Source organism: Rhinolophus sinicus, linkage group LG09 (assembly GCF_036562045.2).
Source record: "Rhinolophus sinicus isolate RSC01 linkage group LG09, ASM3656204v1, whole genome shotgun sequence".
In the NCBI taxonomy this organism is placed as follows: Eukaryota; Metazoa; Chordata; class Mammalia; order Chiroptera; family Rhinolophidae; genus Rhinolophus; species Rhinolophus sinicus.
In genome coordinates, this window is record NC_133758.1 from 29,458,736 (window position 1) to 29,475,955 (window position 17,220).

General features: G+C 41.4%; 1 protein-coding gene across 3 annotated transcripts in view; it reads right to left on the reverse strand.

Moving 5' to 3' along the window:
• Positions 1 to 2,759: 2,759 nt before the first annotated feature.
• KIAA1328 (KIAA1328 ortholog) overlaps positions 2,760 to 17,220 on the reverse strand; it is a 260,802-nt gene continuing 246,341 nt past the window's right edge. For 2 of the 3 annotated variants that reach the window (XM_019740831.2, XM_074340098.1), the window contains one exon: positions 2,760 to 6,036. In XM_019740831.2, the coding sequence (XP_019596390.2) occupies positions 5,826 to 6,036 (211 nt within the window). In that variant the 3' untranslated portion in view covers positions 2,760 to 5,825. The remainder of the gene's footprint in view (positions 6,037 to 17,220) is intronic. The other variant, XM_019740832.2, reaches the window with a different exon arrangement.

Sequence of the window (17,220 nt, forward strand, 5' to 3'; positions counted from 1 at the left end):
AGCGACAGGAAGCGGGAGAGCCAGCCTTCCCCTCCACTAGCTCCCTCACCTCAGAGCCAGACCCATCTTAGAACTTAAAGGGGCTGAAGTATGGGGGGGACTAGTTCATACCCGTAGCACAGGTGAAGCCCAGTGGACCTCGGGCATCCGGGCTGTGGTCTGGCCGTCATCTGTGCGGTGCTGTCCGTGAGGTAGGTACCAGCTGAAGCTGCCCAGCTGTGGATGTAGCGGGGGCAGGGAGAGGCCAGTGCCCATGTCTGTCCAGATCTCAAATGGGGCTGGTCTTCTAGCCAAGCACCTCTGCAACTTTCTTCCCCTGCTCTTTCCTCCTGTGCCTTCTGGTTCTTCCATGTTCCAAGAAGGCCCCTCTCAGAGCCTCCTCTGGCTCCACTGGACATCCCGCCTAGCTCTGCTTTCATGGACATTTTGGCCTCGTCATCCTGGCTTTCCTCTGGGCTAGTTTCTAGGGCCAGGTCGGTGTTCCAGGCAAGTAGGGAGTATCACTCCATTTTTACAAATAATTTTGTAAATGATTATATCTGAAGCATTGAGGGTATAAGTAACTTGCCTAAATGTAGACAACTCACAAGTGGTAAGGCTGGGTCGATTCCAAGGCCAATATATACTTGGAAACATAGTGTTCTAATAGGGAAGACAAACAGCACAGTTGGAAGTGGGCTCACAGGGGCCCGAGAGTATTGTTGGAACAGAGAGTCTGTAATGAGCCTGAGAAGATCAGGAAACCATGGAAGCAGGTTCATGTAAAAAAGAGGGAAACGGAAAAATCCCACAGGCAGGAAAGGGCAGTGTGTCTTTGGGAGAGGGCCAGTAGTTGAGTTGGAAGAGGAGCAGAGTGCAGAAGGGAGACTGGATAACGTGCTGAACCCCAGTAGTGGTGATAATGGCGAAAGGGGGGATTATAGAGGAAAGTAAGAAGTGCCCATGAACCCTCACGCGCTGCTGGTGGGGAGGTAAAATAGTGTGGCTGCTTTGGAACAGTCCCGCTGTTCCTCAAAATGTTAGACACAGAGTTCCCAGGTGGGCAGCAATTCCAGGCCTAGGCAGACGCCAAGAGAAATGGAAACAGTCCATGACCAGCAGGTTATCCTGTGAGGGAAAAGTTTGGGAAAGTGCTGACACTTGTCCTCGGCCACAGGATGCCAATCAGAGGGGACTATCCCCATGAAGGTTCTGACATAGTCATTCCTACAGGACTCCTAAGACCAAACTACTGGTTTTACCAGAGTACCTACCAACTCCTCCCCCCAGGTGAAGGTAAGCCTCACCTCATTTTGGCCACTGTCTTTTCAGAAGAGGTCTTAACTCGGGTTGTCACAACCTTTATTTTGGAGAAGACAGTCATGTCCGTTATGCCGCCTGGAGAGATTTGTCCTTTTCCCAGGGATATTGCTTTGGATAGCCTTCCCATGGCCTCTCTGGCTATGGACAGAAAGAAGTGCAGACAGTGGCACTCCGTCCTTGAGGGTTACTGACCTACCAAGCCCCTGAGGAGTGGACATGCTGCATTTTTGCTCAGCTTGGCCCAAGTGGTCTGTGAGGGCTCACTTCTGAGAGATGATGGTGGAATGTTCAGTCCTAGTTGAGAAGCTTAAAAACGTTCATCATGGAACAGCAGACCACGGTAATGATGAGGTACTGTAGTGGGAAGGGTACGAGCTTGGCAGCCAGACCTGTCACTGACAGGATGTGGGAACGCGGACAAGTCACTTTTCTCTGAACTCTCTTTATCTGTAAAATGAATATGAAGAATTATATGGGCTCTAAGGTCCAATCCAGCTACAGAATTCCGTGACTCTGGAAGGTGATGGGATTATGGGGGGCAGGGTGGGGGTAACTAAGCCCTGAGCATTTTCGGGGTGCTTACTCAATTCCGAGCGTGCTTGTGGTGGAGCTGGACAGGGAGGGAAAATCACTATGAAGCTGAAGGGCAAGAGGTTAGAAGGTCCCACTTCTGAATGGAACAACGGAATGCTAAGGATTTCGGAACAACCCAACTTGAACATAAATTCTGAGACACCACGTGACTGGTCAGTGGTTTATGAAACTGATTCTCTAGCTGCCAGGTCATTCTTCCGCTGCGGTCACTCTTACCCCACTCATCTCCAGCTTTGTTCCCAGACTCAAGGGGAACTGTTTGCCAATCAGGGCAAACTTGCAGTTTAGGAGCTGATTGAGTGCGAGTCTGTCCTTGCCACGTCTGCCTCTGAGGAGCAGCTGCAGTCTGCTTGTGCAGGTGAAGGTGCCCGGCTGGCCTGGGCAACAGGGGGCAGGACAGGTCTCTGGCCATCTTAGTTGAATCCACAGGTGTGACGTCAGAACTAGGGATTTCAGGCACTCAAGCCTGCGCCTACGTTCCCCCAGCACCCAAAGCCAACTAGGCAGGGCCATTTCTCCTGACTCAGTGCAGAGCTATTTCATCTCTGTTGAGCAGTTCTGAGGACAGGCACACCAAAGGGACGTGCTGGTGTGCAAAGACCGAAACTTCCGTCCCAGCAGCCACACAACCTAGAAGAGGCGTGGTGGCCATGGGATGGGAGTGCGCTGGAGGTAAGCAGGAAAACCTAGTCAGAGGTGGCAAACCATTTCCTTTCTGTCAGTGGACCACAGGCTCCTGCTGTTTTAACAAGTGCTAAGGAAAATCCCATTGTGATACCCTGCTCTGCTCTTGCTTTCAAACTGTGCCCCACTGATCTGATGAGGGATGGTCAAGGAGTAATTCAATATCAAAACCACATGGGGAAAATAGCCATGAAGATCATTTATTAACTTAGAATCTCATATATGTATAAACAGCTTCCCACATTACAAATAATGTGCACTGAGGTGGGGATAGAGCGTCAGCTGGGAGGAGTCAGCCACAGGCTCCGCCTCCCTCACGACTGCAAATTCCATTGGCTCTGCTCCTGTAGGCCCGTCCCCTCCCCAGAGGCTCTGAGCAGCACATCTCACATGAGCCACGGTGCTGGAAGCAGGGCCAAGTGAAAAGAGTAGTTCTGAAGGAGGCGAGTCCCTTCCTCCCCATGGCATTCGGGGTACTCTAGATAAGCCCCATCATGGGGGTCAGGTTTGGAGACACACAAGAGTGTCTCCTGGAAGGGTGATTGTTGGCAAAAGTTTCTCCTTGATTAGCCTTGGTTTTCTAAACCAAGCATTTTGGGCCCTACTTAGGGAGCCTCAAGCGACACACTTTGTCCGTTTCCATTTTGCAAACACCGATTGGTTTTTATCTCACAGAATGGTGGGTAGCAGGGTGGGTAATGTCATAGCGCTACGTGCAGCACCCCTAATATGTGTCCAGTCTTGCTTTGGGAAAGTGTCTGGAGGCTGGGCAAGCAAATCCCAACCAATCACTGCTGGGAGCACTTCACAGGGAGGAGAGGCATATTCCTTTGTGCCAGACCCTCTAAGTCTTGGTAGGTTAGTCTGCAGTTAGGTTAAGCCTTAAGCCTCCAGGCACTACGACATTCTCCTATCTATTTATCTATCTATCCACCTATCTATCTATCAATCTATCTATCTGTCATCTATCTATCTAATCATCTATCTCACACTAAGATGCAGATTAAAATGCTAGCATATACTGTTCAATTCATAATGAAGACACTAGGTTAGACACAAATTCACATCCTATTGACACCCAGGAAATGCCTACAGGACAAAGGCAAATGTGGGGGACGTGGCATATGCAAAGCATGTGGATGGACGCTCTGCAGAAAATCCATTTTTGCTCTTCCAAATTGCTCATTCAGGGGAGGTAAAGAAGCAATTTAACTCCACTCTGTGCCATGTGTCCCCCCCAAATCTTTTAGTTTAGATCCTGTTTATGATTTTTCTAAAGGCAAACAAGCTTCTTAATGAATCATAATTCTCTTCTTGGTCCTTCTGGTGTCCTCTGACTTTGGAGGGCAGTAAGGACACTGGTGCAGGAGCGTGTGGGTCTGGATGAGCCCAGGGAGACGGGAGTGTGTAAGGTGGTCACACTTGGAACAATGACAATGTAGTTCTAGATTCCTATTTTACTGAGAAAATGGCCACCTATTTTTGCTACAGCAAAGAAAACGTCATTTTCCAAAAGCTTTCTGAAATGGGATGAAATTCAGTTACTGTCTCAGGGGTGAACTTTAAAGGATACTGTAATCTGCAATGATTTTTCAACTTTTCAAGTGGGTGACTACAACTAGTTTAGTCCTGACCTTCTATTTACCTCCGATTAAGAATACAGTATCGGTAGGCTCCCTTCTTCTCTTCTCCAAAGAACAAAAAGACCCAAGTGAAGAAAGGTTGGGTGGAGGTGACAGGGCTTCAGCCTGAACAGACAGTGAGATCTCGATTTACCCAGACAAGGAAGCTGCTCAACAAGGCTTCTGTAGCTGAAATAATTCAGTTTGAATAATGAGTTCAGGGAAGCCATGCAGGCTCACGAAGTGCGGCTGCCCTGGGTGGTCTGTCCTTAGCTGCCAACACTGAGCGACCAAGAGTCTTGGTCCCAGTTTAAGCCTGGGGTTGGTGAAAGGGAGAGAGAATAAAAGCAACACCCTCCAGATCAAATCAAGTCATCGAGTAATACACATCGGGGGACACATTTTCTCCTCGCTCCCAATAACTGGGATGTGTTAAGGTCACTGACGATGGGGTTCATCATATTGCCCATCAGCCTGAGCAGCCATGACAGCCCACTGTGAGCGGAAGGACCCATCTCAAGAGCTCTGCTCAACAGAACAGAGAGAGCATGAGGTCTCAAGTGTACCTCTTCCATAGGCTTCCTCCAGGTGAAAGTGAGGCCCAGTGGGAAATGGGGGGAAGACTCTGCCAGGGATGGTGGAGCATAATCTGTCCTGTACAGTTGGTTCTTTGGGGCCATGCGACTGTGGCCCTGGCCAGCGCTTATGCAGGGCCTGGGCAGCCCAAGGAAAGCCTATCAGCCTGCAGCAGCTGATGCTACTCTCCCTCCAGTGGCATCTTTCCCAGATACAACCATGGGAAGTTCACAAGGGGGAATAAAATAGATACTTGAGCCAACAAAAAATACCGAGAGATCCTTCTTATTTATCCTGGGAAATCGGCAGATGGCGGACGGTAGGAGAAGGATTTCAGGCGTTTGCCTCCATCAGTCATGTTCTCGTGTGATTTAATGCTGGTTCCCAGGGGTTGGGTGGCTCCCTCCTTCTAGCCCACTGAGCCCTTCTGATTATGGGGTGAGCACCTGGCAGGCTGATGACTGCTGAGCTGGACTCACACGCGGGCCTCGGGGTTGCTTGTGATAATAGGGGCACCAACTCCAAATTCAGAATTAAATGGCTACACTTAGATAGATGTAGGTGGTGAAAGAAGAGGGTGCAGAGGTAAAAGGGTCTGTCCTTTTGAAATTGCTTATGGTAAAAGGGTAACTTTTAAATGAGAGGAATCTTTCAGTGGATAGGTTTTCCTTATGTACAAAAGAGAGCCAATCATTTCTAGCAAAACATTGAGAAGGAAACACTCTTGAAACGAAGCCGAATACACAAGACCTCTGCCATGAAGAAAGTGTCTTATGTTGATTTTCTCATCTCTGCTTGGCATAGAAAAGACACTGCCCTCCACCCCCAGACCCCCTGAATGTATCTACTGACTATTCTGATCAAAAACACCCTGAGTTGTTAGAATGATTTCTATCTTCAATACATAACAAGATGCTAGTGAGATAGGTAGGTTCCCGTGAAAGGAGAGACACAATTATTTGCAATCAAATTAATTTAAAATCTTAGATCAGTATATAAAGAAACCCACAAAGTTCTGATGGAAATTTTGCAGCAAGTACTTCGGTGTCAAATGAAAAAGATATCTTCCAGAATTTGATTCTCCTCCAGGTCTTCAGGGGTCCTGCCTGCCCCTGTCTTGTTCCGGGTCGATTTGAGAGGACTGAGTCGGCAAGTGCTGTGATTCCAGGTCCCAGCAACTCTGGAGGGATGGGGTTGAGGTTTGGGAGCAGACTTTGGGCTCAGAGACTGAACCAGATCCAACAGAGATGTCTCATACCTGTAACACACACAACCCAGACAGAAAATGATCAGACCAGTAGAATATTAGAATCCAAGAAGCCCACAGAGATCACATCACAAGCCAGAGGGCCTTCTAGGGGAACTGTAAGCTCTTCTCTTCTGTTGGCTTTCAACTTGTTTTTTGTTTTTTTTTTAAGTTTCAAAAATTTTTATTAAATTTATTGGGATAACATTAGTTAATAACATTATATAAATTTCAGGTGTACAAGTTTATAATACGTCGTCTTGTATACTCTTGTGTACTCACCACTGGAAGTCTAGTCTCTCTTTCCCTCTTCCTCCTCCCCTCCATCGCCTTCCCCTCTGGTAACCACATTCCGTTGTCTGCATCTGTGAGTTTTTTTGTTTGTCTTATTTATTCATTTGTTGCTTTTTGTTTTATATCCCACATGAGTGAAACCATAGGTTCTTGTCCTTTTCCACCTGACTTATTTCACTTAGCATACTACTCTTAAGATCCATCCATGTTGTCGCAAATGTTAATATTTAATCTTTATTTATGGCTGAGTAGTATTCCATTGTATTTATTTACCACACCTACTTTATCCAATCATCTACTGAGGGATACTTTAGTTGTTTCTATGTCTTGGCTATAGTGAATAATGCTGCCGTGAACATAGGGGTACATATATCTTTACGAATAAGTGTTTTCAAAAATCTTTGGGTAGATACCCACAAGAGGGATTGCTGGATCATATGGTAGCTCTATTCTTAATTTTTTGAGGAACTTCCATACTGTTTTCCATAGTGGCTGTTCCAATTTATGTTCACACTAACAGTATATCAGGGTTCCCTTTTCTCCACAACGTCTCTAACACTTGTTATTACTTGTCTTGTTGATAGTAGTCATTCTAAAAGATGTGAGGTGGTATCTCTTCACATCTGTGGTTTTCATTTGCATTTTCCTGATAGCTAGTGATGTTGAGCATTTTTTTATATATCCGTTGGCCATCTGTATGTTTTTCCTGGAAAAGTGTCTATTCAGGTCCTCTGCCCAATTTTTAATCATAGTATTATTATTATTATTTTGTTGCTGTTGTTGAGTTATATGAGTTCTTTATATATTTTGGATATTAGCCCCTTATTGGAAGTATCATTTGCAAATATCTTCTCCCATTTGGTTGGTTGCCTTTTTGTTTTGTTGATGGTTTCTTTTGCTGCATAGAAGCTTTTCAGTTCGTTGTAGTCCCATTCAATTATTTTTGCTCTTGCTCTCCTCGCCTTTGGGGCTTGGATAACAATTCTTTATCCTACTAGATATCAACTGGAATATCACTACTTCAGAAAGGTCTTCCTTAACCCCACTATCTAAATTAGATCGACCCAGTTATTTTTCTTCTCATAATCATCTGCTCTTTTACTTCATAACATTCATCACAATTTATAATTATTTATTTGTATGGGTTTATTTGTTTAATATCCTTTATGTGTTTAATATCATTACACTGGAAGCAATATGAGGGCAAAGACTACTGTATCATTAATGTGAAGTACTCAATACATAATGAATGAAACTACCTTGTTACAATTATTTTCTTTAAAAAATTTAAATTGTTCAAATAATTTAAGAATATGTTTCTTTATAAAAATTCAAATATGTAGAATTATACAAAGAAAAATGAGAGTGCTCCCAACATTCCATCCTCTACCCAAATGCAAATCCCATTATCCTTCCCAGAGGGCACTGTTATCAGTTTCGTATATACGCTTCCCAATCTTCTTTTTTGTACAATTACATGCATATGTGTACATATACAAATAAACATAGACACACATGTATTTAGAAACTTAAATTGAGCTATGCTTATGCACTGATCTATGATCTGCTTTCTCACTTAATAGAATGTTTTGGAGATTGTTCCACGGTAGTGCATATAGATCTACCTAATTCCTGCGAACTGTGGCAGTGTTCTATTTAACGGATATGCCGTTGCTCTCATTTAAAAGAATCCCCATAGCTTTTATTATCTTACTCTAGCAAAATTTTGTATTTAGCATTCCTATTCTGTTATCTTAAGGGGGAAAAAAAATCATTAGTGTTGATTTAAGGACAATTTGCTTGAAAACATTTCCTTTACAGTATGCTTTTTTTCTATTACATTCACAGAGATAATGTCAACATAACTTGCTTCAATGAACAGAAATAAAACGGGAGGACACAGTGAAGGTTTTAAGAAATCTCAGATAAAATAGCTCAAATTAGGTTTGCTTTTACCATGCCATAAACTAGCCAGGTTCAAAAAGATCTAGTACCTATCTTCCTTGCTGAGATACTGAATTCAGATACATATCAGTACTGTGTGATAAGTCCTTTTTTCTTACCTTCATGCCAGCCAGTCCCTACAGTCTATGAGCTCAGGCATCATTGTGGCACAGGGACTGGAGAAATTAAGAGTTCCCACAGGTTCTCTTCTGTCTTCTTAATGCTGTTATTTCTACAGAACCAGTTACACTGAAATTCTGTTGGATCAAAAGTTTAACTCCTATCTCTATGCCAGCATGTGTTCCAACCTCCAGGTCTACAAAGGCAATATCCTTGTGCCGGGACTTTAAAAAGTAGACCCAGTTGATGAAACTGTTACTCTGCTAAATCATTATCATTTAAACAAAGCTGTAACTAGACACTTTCAGGAAAGGTGAACAATTCAATGGGCTAAATTCACATGTATGCGTACTACCGATAGATGACCATCATATTTTGTCTGTTTTAAATGGTATGGCTTTTCAGATACCAGTAACAAAGGGTTAGTAACAAAGTGAATAACTACGGAAGAATTTGGGAATCTTCATTTCTGAAGATCGAATTGTCATTCAAGGAGAATAATATTTTAGTCATCCTTACAGTGCTAATCGTAACTCTACCATGGTTTTTCTGATAATAGCTCCAAATTAATATTCTTAATAAAAATATCACACTCAAAGTATTAGTAAGAGCTCAGTCTCTGAAGGTTGATGCTATATTTAAATTCTGGTTCTGCCAATTTCTAACTATTCTTGGGAAAGCTGCTTAATTTTTCCAAGCTTCAGTTGCTTCATCTGTAAAATGGGGATTAAAAACAATGTCTGTCTTTCGGAGGAATTATGATAATGCATATAAAACGTTTAGCACTATGCCTGACATATAATAAGTGTTCAGTAAATGGACGCTATTACTATTATAATTTTTTAAATTGTTAGGAAGCCGGATTTAGGCAGAGAAAAGGAGTGTAGATAGAAGACCAGGAAGAACACTGGATAAATGTGCCGTTAAAGCCATCAAGACAAACTACTCCAGGAATGAATTCAGAGTGAAATGGTTAAAGACAAATCAAAGGTAGAGCTAACTGAAAGGGACTTGAAAAATCATTTGTGTGGAAAATTTTTCTGCATGGACAAAAGTTCTATATAACCAGTCAAAAGACAAAATATAACCTGGGAAAAACATTTATGACATATTACAAAAAGGGCTACTTTTTTTCATATGTAAAGAGCAATTATAAGTCAAAAATATAAAGACTAACAACTCAGTGGAAAAATGGACAAAGACAGAACAATAGTTTGTAGAAAACACAATTACTCAAATATAAAACTTCACTCATAATAAAAATGTTAATTATAACTGTAAGATACCATTTTCACCTTTCACATGGGCAATGAACTAAACTTTTAGATTACACTCTTGAAGGTGTAATAAAATTAGCACTTTCAAATACTGTGAAGTGGGAACATAAGTTGTATAACCTCTACAGAAGCAAGTTAGCACTATCTATCAAAATTTATAGTGAACTTATCTGTGACCCACAATTGCACTTCTAGGGATTTATCCTATAGCTATCCTCACACATGTATAAATGATATACGATGTTTGACCATTTCGCAAACTTGTTGCAACGATGTTGCTAACCTTTTTTGATATTAGAGGGATTATTCATTATGAATTTGTGCCAACTGGACAAACAGCTAACCAAGTTTACTGCTTGGAAGTGCTGAAAAGGCTGCATGAAAAAGTTAGACAACCTGAACTTTTCACCAACAATTCATGGCTCTTGCATCACGACAATGCACCAGCTCACACAGCACTGTCTGTGAGGGAGTTTTTAGCCATTAAACAAATAACCATATTGGAGCACCCTCCCTGCTCACCTGATCTGGCCCCCAAAGACTTCTTTTTTACCCGAAGATAAAAGAAATATTGAAAGGAAGAAATGTTGATGACATTCAGGACATCAAGGTAATATGAAGATAGCTCTGATGGCCATTCCAGAAAAAGAGTTCCAAAATTGCTTTGAAAGCGCTGGCGTCAGTGCATAGCTTCCCAAGGGGAGTACTTTGAAGGTGACCACAGTGATATTCAGCAATGAGGTATGTAGCACTTTTTTAGGATGAGTTCATGAACTTAATTGTCCGACCTTGTGTATAGGAATTTTTATTCAACATTGTTTGCAATCACAAAGGACTAGAAATAACCCAAATATCCATTCACTAGTGAACCAGTAAAATGTATTATGAACGAGGCAGTTCTACAGTACACACATTCGTTTACATAGCCAAGATTTTACCTGTATAATTATCCCTGAAAGGACACGCAAGACACTGGTAGTGGTTATCTCCAAGAAGGAGACACTTGGCTGGCTGGGAGACTAGGGTGTGAGAAAGCCTTACTTTCACTAAATATCCCTATGAACCTGTACTTCTTGATGAAGACAGCAATTATGAAAACAATGTAGTTCAGGTCTCTGTCCTCGACAAGTGAATATTTAACCCAACTGGATCTGAAATACCTTCATGGGTTTCTCCTGTAATCTGTGTGGCCTAGCATTTTACCTAGGAAAACAGTATGAAGAAATGATTTAGCAGGGATACTGCCTTTAATGGAGATTACTAGATTAGGAATAAATAAAATAAAATCTCCGAGAGCGGTGACGTGGGCTCATAATCCTTATCTGTAATTGTAAAATCTTGAGTACTGAAATCTGAAAGTTTTTCATAACCTTTTGGTATCAACATCTGACCTAACCCACACTTATTTGGTCACAAAATCTGATCTGAGTTGATAAGAGGCTACGGATATTTGTTGCTTATTCCATTTAATGTGAATAACAGTACATTATGCTGTACCTCATATGGTATCTGCACAATGTTACCTTAAAAAAATAGTAAGTTCTGAAATATATTTGGCTGTAAGAGTTTTGGAGGAGGGACGTGGACCTGTGTCCTCTTCTCTCTTGGCTATCGGTCCTGAGTTAAGTCTCCACACAAATACATTATCACTAAGAGAAACAGACTTCGGAAAGTTACCCATTCTTCTTCTTCAATACTCACCACTTAAAGTCCATGAGCTATCTACTCTTGGATTTTTAGTGCTGTTGCTTGGGAGTTTGGGTAAAAGACTATCACCATGCAAGCAGTGTACATGAGCACAGAGATTTTGATATGGAAAGCAAACTTGGGCAAATCTGATAATTTGTATAACCATAAAAATGAAATTATTTAAGAAGAATTTCTTTTCTGTCATTGTAGCAGAAGCTACACATGGATTTAAAAAAATTTCCCCCTCTGCTCCTCATGCCTGCACTTTAGAGTATTGGACAACTTAAGATACTTTAATTATTTTCTAGCATCTTAATCATTTTGTGAAAACATGATGTTAGATAATGGTGATTTAATATAAAATGTTCTCTTTTCTATGTAATTGTGACTTCCTACTAATCATGAATTAAAGCCTAATTTATTACGGCGGGAAGCCAGAACAACAAATGAAATTTATAGATCCCACCGTTGTTTATATTGAGAGAAAAGCACTGTCAGATAGCTTGGAGTCAAAGGATGCTAGCTGCTAGGCTCCAGTAGTAAAAGCAGAACGTAATGTAGAAACCAAAACTGAGAGGAAGAAGTGCTTGCCTTGTAGATTATACCAGGTCAGAGTGATGCTAGGTTACCCTGTTTATTAGCATGCACTTTAGAAAGTTCAGGGCATGTATGGATAAGCATTCATTCCATTTTATGCTACACATTATTGAAAACACATTCTACAACATCAATAATTCATCAGTGCGTTATTTGAAATTTAAGATTACAAAACTGAACAGTAGTGTTCTGTTTTATGATGGTTTGTACTTTCAAAGAGAAAGACAATATGGATAGATGGACTTTATAACCTTTATATGAACCTATTACGGACAACAACCCAAGAGAAAAGAAACAACTCCTGCCCCTTATACACACATGCACACACACACACACACACACACACACACACACACACACTTTCTCTATGTGTACGTCACAGGCTGTTCTCTTTAATTTTAAGTAAAACCAGGTGTTTAGGGCCGCTGGAGCGGGGACAGTGAGCTGTGAATTGAGGCGTCCCCTGCTTGCTCTCAGGGCCACAGTTGAAACTGGGAGACTAGAACTGATTGTGAGCAAGCTGAAACAGGAAATGAAGATATCTTTTTCCAATTTAAGACAACAATTATACCTTTCCATCCTCTTGCCACAAAGGTGATACAGGTTGGCAAAGGGCAAAATCATGAAACAACAGAAACCAGTGGATATATAGTTAAAGGGCTCCCCCACTTTGTTGATATGTACAGGTGGCTCCCAGAAGAGTCATTACTTAAGTAGTTTGTCAGTGCTGTGAATTCTGAGACTGTTTCCCTAATTCTGGATATGGCTGCATGGAGAGGCATATTTAGGTTAATATATGAATCCCAATGGCCATTGTCTATGACACCTTAAATGAAAATTAGAGACGGGAGAACATCCTGTGTTTTAGGGAGGAGAAGGACAACAACACTCAGTGTTGCCCTGAGGAAGGCAACTGCCCAACTCCCCGGGGAATGTAAAATGGGACACCACAGGTGAAGCAGCTGACATGCTGTAAACGCAAGCCATGTTGGGTGGCATCATGGTAACCAGGACGTTCTGCTAACCATATGCCTCTGACCCAGACCGTGATAACAGACATGATTAGAGTGCACCTAATGTTCCTCCCATGGTACTTTGTTACTGGGGTGGTGGGGGGTGCGGGTGGGGATAAGAAACAGTACAGGAAACTATCTGATTTACTGTTCCAACTTCACTTAATGGGCTTTACAGATGCTAGGAAAATTAGGACTGTCCTATAGAAAGGGAGAAAGGAAGGGGAGTCAACAGAGGAGAAAACAAGCCTAGCCAAACAGAGTGGAAATATTTTGGCTGTTGTAAACATATGGAATGGAAAAAGCAGAAGCTGATGGGGGAAAAAACCAGAGTTTCAACAGACTATTACCAAGATTGGACCCAATGGGTTTTTTCCCAGTGGTCTGGCAGTAAAAAAAGTCCAGACAGATCAAGTATCTATCCCAGTTTGGAAGAATTTAGAAAACTAGATGACAAGGAAAAGCCCAATGTATCTGATATTTTAATACAAGAGGTGTCAATATGAAAGATTGAACCTGAGGCAGACTGGTGGGAAGGCCAGGACCTCCTGGCCCATTATAGTTGGCACTGGGTCAGTGTAGTAATTGAACCTGACATCCCCCGTTTGGGTCAAAATCAATGACAAATGGAAGGAAGAAGGTAAAAGAATAAATAAATGGGTTATACCAAGGCGAAAATCCAATATTATTTGGGTGTCTGAAGAGAGGCTCAGAGCAAGAGAACAATATTCTTTCTTAGCTCAAACTCCGGGTGGAACCTGGCTTCCAAAGCTGTCTCTGCTTCTGAAAGCCGACAAAGTAGAATGGCAACCAGCAAATGTGAGCAATTCCTCCAGTAAACGCCTTCGTCTTACATTACTCCTAACCAGGAAGAGTCCATTTAATCGTTTTTCTTCCACAAAGAAATTCATTCTAATTGCAAGATTTAACTTTAATACACATTTTTTCTCATCTCAAAGAGATGTAGGAGTCATATTTATATTAAATTTATGTATCAATCCAATAAAGAAAAAAAGAGAAGTTTTACCAGAAACACAATCACCTTGTAGCATTCTAAGGTAACTTTTGAGAGAAGCATGTACATTCTCCTTGCTAACGGGACAATTTAAGCAATTTTATTTAGCACTGCTAATTCCCACCTCCTTCTTTTGAATTTATTCATGGAATGGTTAACACAAAGAAGAGTTTTTGTGTTTTAAACTTATAGGTATTTCACAATTTTGGGAAGGAAAAAAAAGAAAGAGAAGTATATAAGAAGTGAAAGAAAAAAGAATTGGAGAGAAATATACTAAATACTAAAATATTAACAGTGATATATACAGTGTACAAGTACATATAGTGGGTGGTAAGATTATAGGTAATTTACACGTTACCTTACAAAATATGTATTATCATTGCAATTGTCCCAAATAAGCACAAGTGCTTAAGTGACTGCTGCTAAATCACTGGTATCAGTTTCTTCAAAACTTCATTAGAAAACAGATTCTTAAATGCATGCTCCCTGACTGTGCTATACATAGTTCTCTAAAAAGGATTACAATTGGTATTATGAGGGGGGAAAGCTGGGTGCCCATTTCATAACTAATTAATCGTATCCAGCAGTTTAAACCTGACTTTGAAACCATGAACTAAAGGTGGTGGCAAGAAAGTAAATTTGAAATAGTTCATTATAGGTCACACAGGTTTTCATAAATTTTGTAAAGGCTACAAGAGTATAGTTCTTAGAAGTTAATGGCAAATAGGTAATAGTATTAAGTTATAGTTCTAATTTTGTAATATCTTTGATCTTAAACCTAATATGAAAAACTTCCACAGGTAAGCTTTTCATTTTTTTAAAATTCATTTTACTCAAATATCCAATGTAAATAATAAATTCTGATTTGTTTCCACCAAGTTTGCTATTAACCTACTGCAGACTTTTCCTTACTCACAGCTTTCACAACATTTCCTTCTCTCTTTCAAATAAACAGTTGTGTGAAGGAGAAATTTTAACTTTTTTGCCAGCAATGACTGGCCCCAATGATCCTGGCCCCAGTCGAACTGCTTTTTATACCCTGACACTTCTGGGTACCTTGTGTTTTAATCAGGAAATTAATGATAATCTGTCCTAATGAAAAAGTACCAGTAGCCAATGTTAACAGAGAAGTTTCTTTCCTCTTTTGAGATTTGAGGCCATATTCACCCATATTGAAAGCTGTGCTAACTGAAAAGATTCCTATTTTTTCCTTTAAATAACAGCTTGTTGCCAACTGATTTTTTCTGTCTTTGTTTGGAGATCTCAAATGGATCAACTTTACTTTTTTTCAATCTAAAATGAACGTGACACAGGGCTTTACCCTTTATGCAACAACAGGAGCAGAGAGAACACAAAGCTTGTGAAGTCTGCAGGGCGTGAAATTAAAATTTTCACATTGACACAAAAGACTCCACTGAAGTAATGATATAATGCTGCGATCCTAGCATGAAACCTGTTTGAATAAAACTCAATGCCATGTGACCCAAAGTTTGTACATCTCTAGAAACATTTTGCTGTTCACAAAAATATTTATATCCAAAGGGAAAAAATAAAAGAATTGGGGGAAGCTGTGGTGAATCATAAAGTTACTGACGGGGATAGTTCTGGAAAAGCTACGGCGCTCCAGCATCACCTGGACGAGGGGCAAAGGGAAACTGCAATCCTAGCTGAGGGTGGCTCACCTACGAGCATCACAGCAACCCACTGACCCCTAGCTCTCCTGTGGTCCATAGAGGTCTTGGTTCCCAGTGGTTTCAGAGCCAGTCCCAATGTTAGTTCTGCCTCTAATCAGCTTGTTTCTTTGTAAATCAGTGCTTTGTGTTACAGTTATGATCCACCCCTGAGATGAATGAAGCAACTCCTCAGCTTTCACCAGCATCTAGTTCTTCTTCCACAGTCCATTTCTTTCCAAAGCCCAGAAGACAGGAGATGGGTGTGGGGTGTATCAGTTGTTCTACAGAAAAGTTTGAGGATCAGCACATCCCTCAGTCATGAGCTGCGGCTGTGAGAACAGTAGACACGGACAGAGTGAAGGGTGACTGACAGCGGACTCGCCTCTGAGCTAGCTGGCGCATACTGCCAACTACCCATGCAGGAAGGTCCCACTTCATTAATAGAGAGCATTCAGAAGCATCCTCATGAGAATCCACACAGAATGCCGTTTGTAGGAAACAGTCCATTCTGCATCTGGCAGGGCAGGTGTCCCAAGATGAGACACTTCCAGCCTCATCAAGTTATACCGCGTGCCAAGTACATGACCATGGTGACTCCCACTGGGCAGAGTTCTCCCAGAGCATAGGGAAGAGACAGCCCTTGATAAGAAAGAAGCTTAACATCCCTCCCCTCAGACTGGCATGGTGTCCCAGCTCTGGCTTCCATCCTGGCTCTTTAAGTGCTTCAGCAGGGTTACTCAGAGCCCCAGAAAGAAGAAAATTCCCAGAGTATAATTCCTGGCATCATTTTATTTATTTAATGCACAACACTGAAAAAATAATCCCACTGGCTAAGCATGTCTTTTATCTTACCTTTCATATATATATAATTTAATATGAACATTAATCCCGAATATTTTTAAACTGTCAAAAGGTGGAAAGGATGAATTGTTCACATACGCTAAGAAACAGAACTGTATACACGGCTTTTAAAGACCTACAATTGTATACAGGTTTGTCTGCTTTCTACCTCCCTGTCCTGGTATTGGGCTGGACAGTTTCTGGCTCTAACATGGCTCAGGTGTTCAAGTAGCCCATGTCCTGTGACAGGGAAGCTTGTAGCAGGGTCCCTATTTTAATAGAAATCCCAACCCACCTCAGAATCTCCCAGCTCTCCCAAAGGAAGAAACAGCCTCTCACGTATAACAGTAATCACTCTTTCCTTGCCTGTTAAGAGGCTTACATTCCAACCAAGCTAATCATTTCATAAGCATTTAGGGATGAGTGCCAAGCAACAAAATGATGAGCTTTCCTTCTCAGTACCAGTCATACTTCAGAATGCATCCACGACACAAAGAAAATCAATGAGAGTCTTGATAAGTAAACAGGTAACACATTGACCAATTACTCTGGAGCTTCAAGATTGACTTGGAATCTTTCTTTCATGGGTCATTTTAGAAACTGTACACCAAGTGGCTCATCCACATTCTCTAAAAGGGCAGCACAAAGATATTTTGGTGAGAATATGGATCCAGAAGTCTTAGGTTAACAAAAATATAAATATCCACGTATTTCATTTTACTGTTTACAAAGAA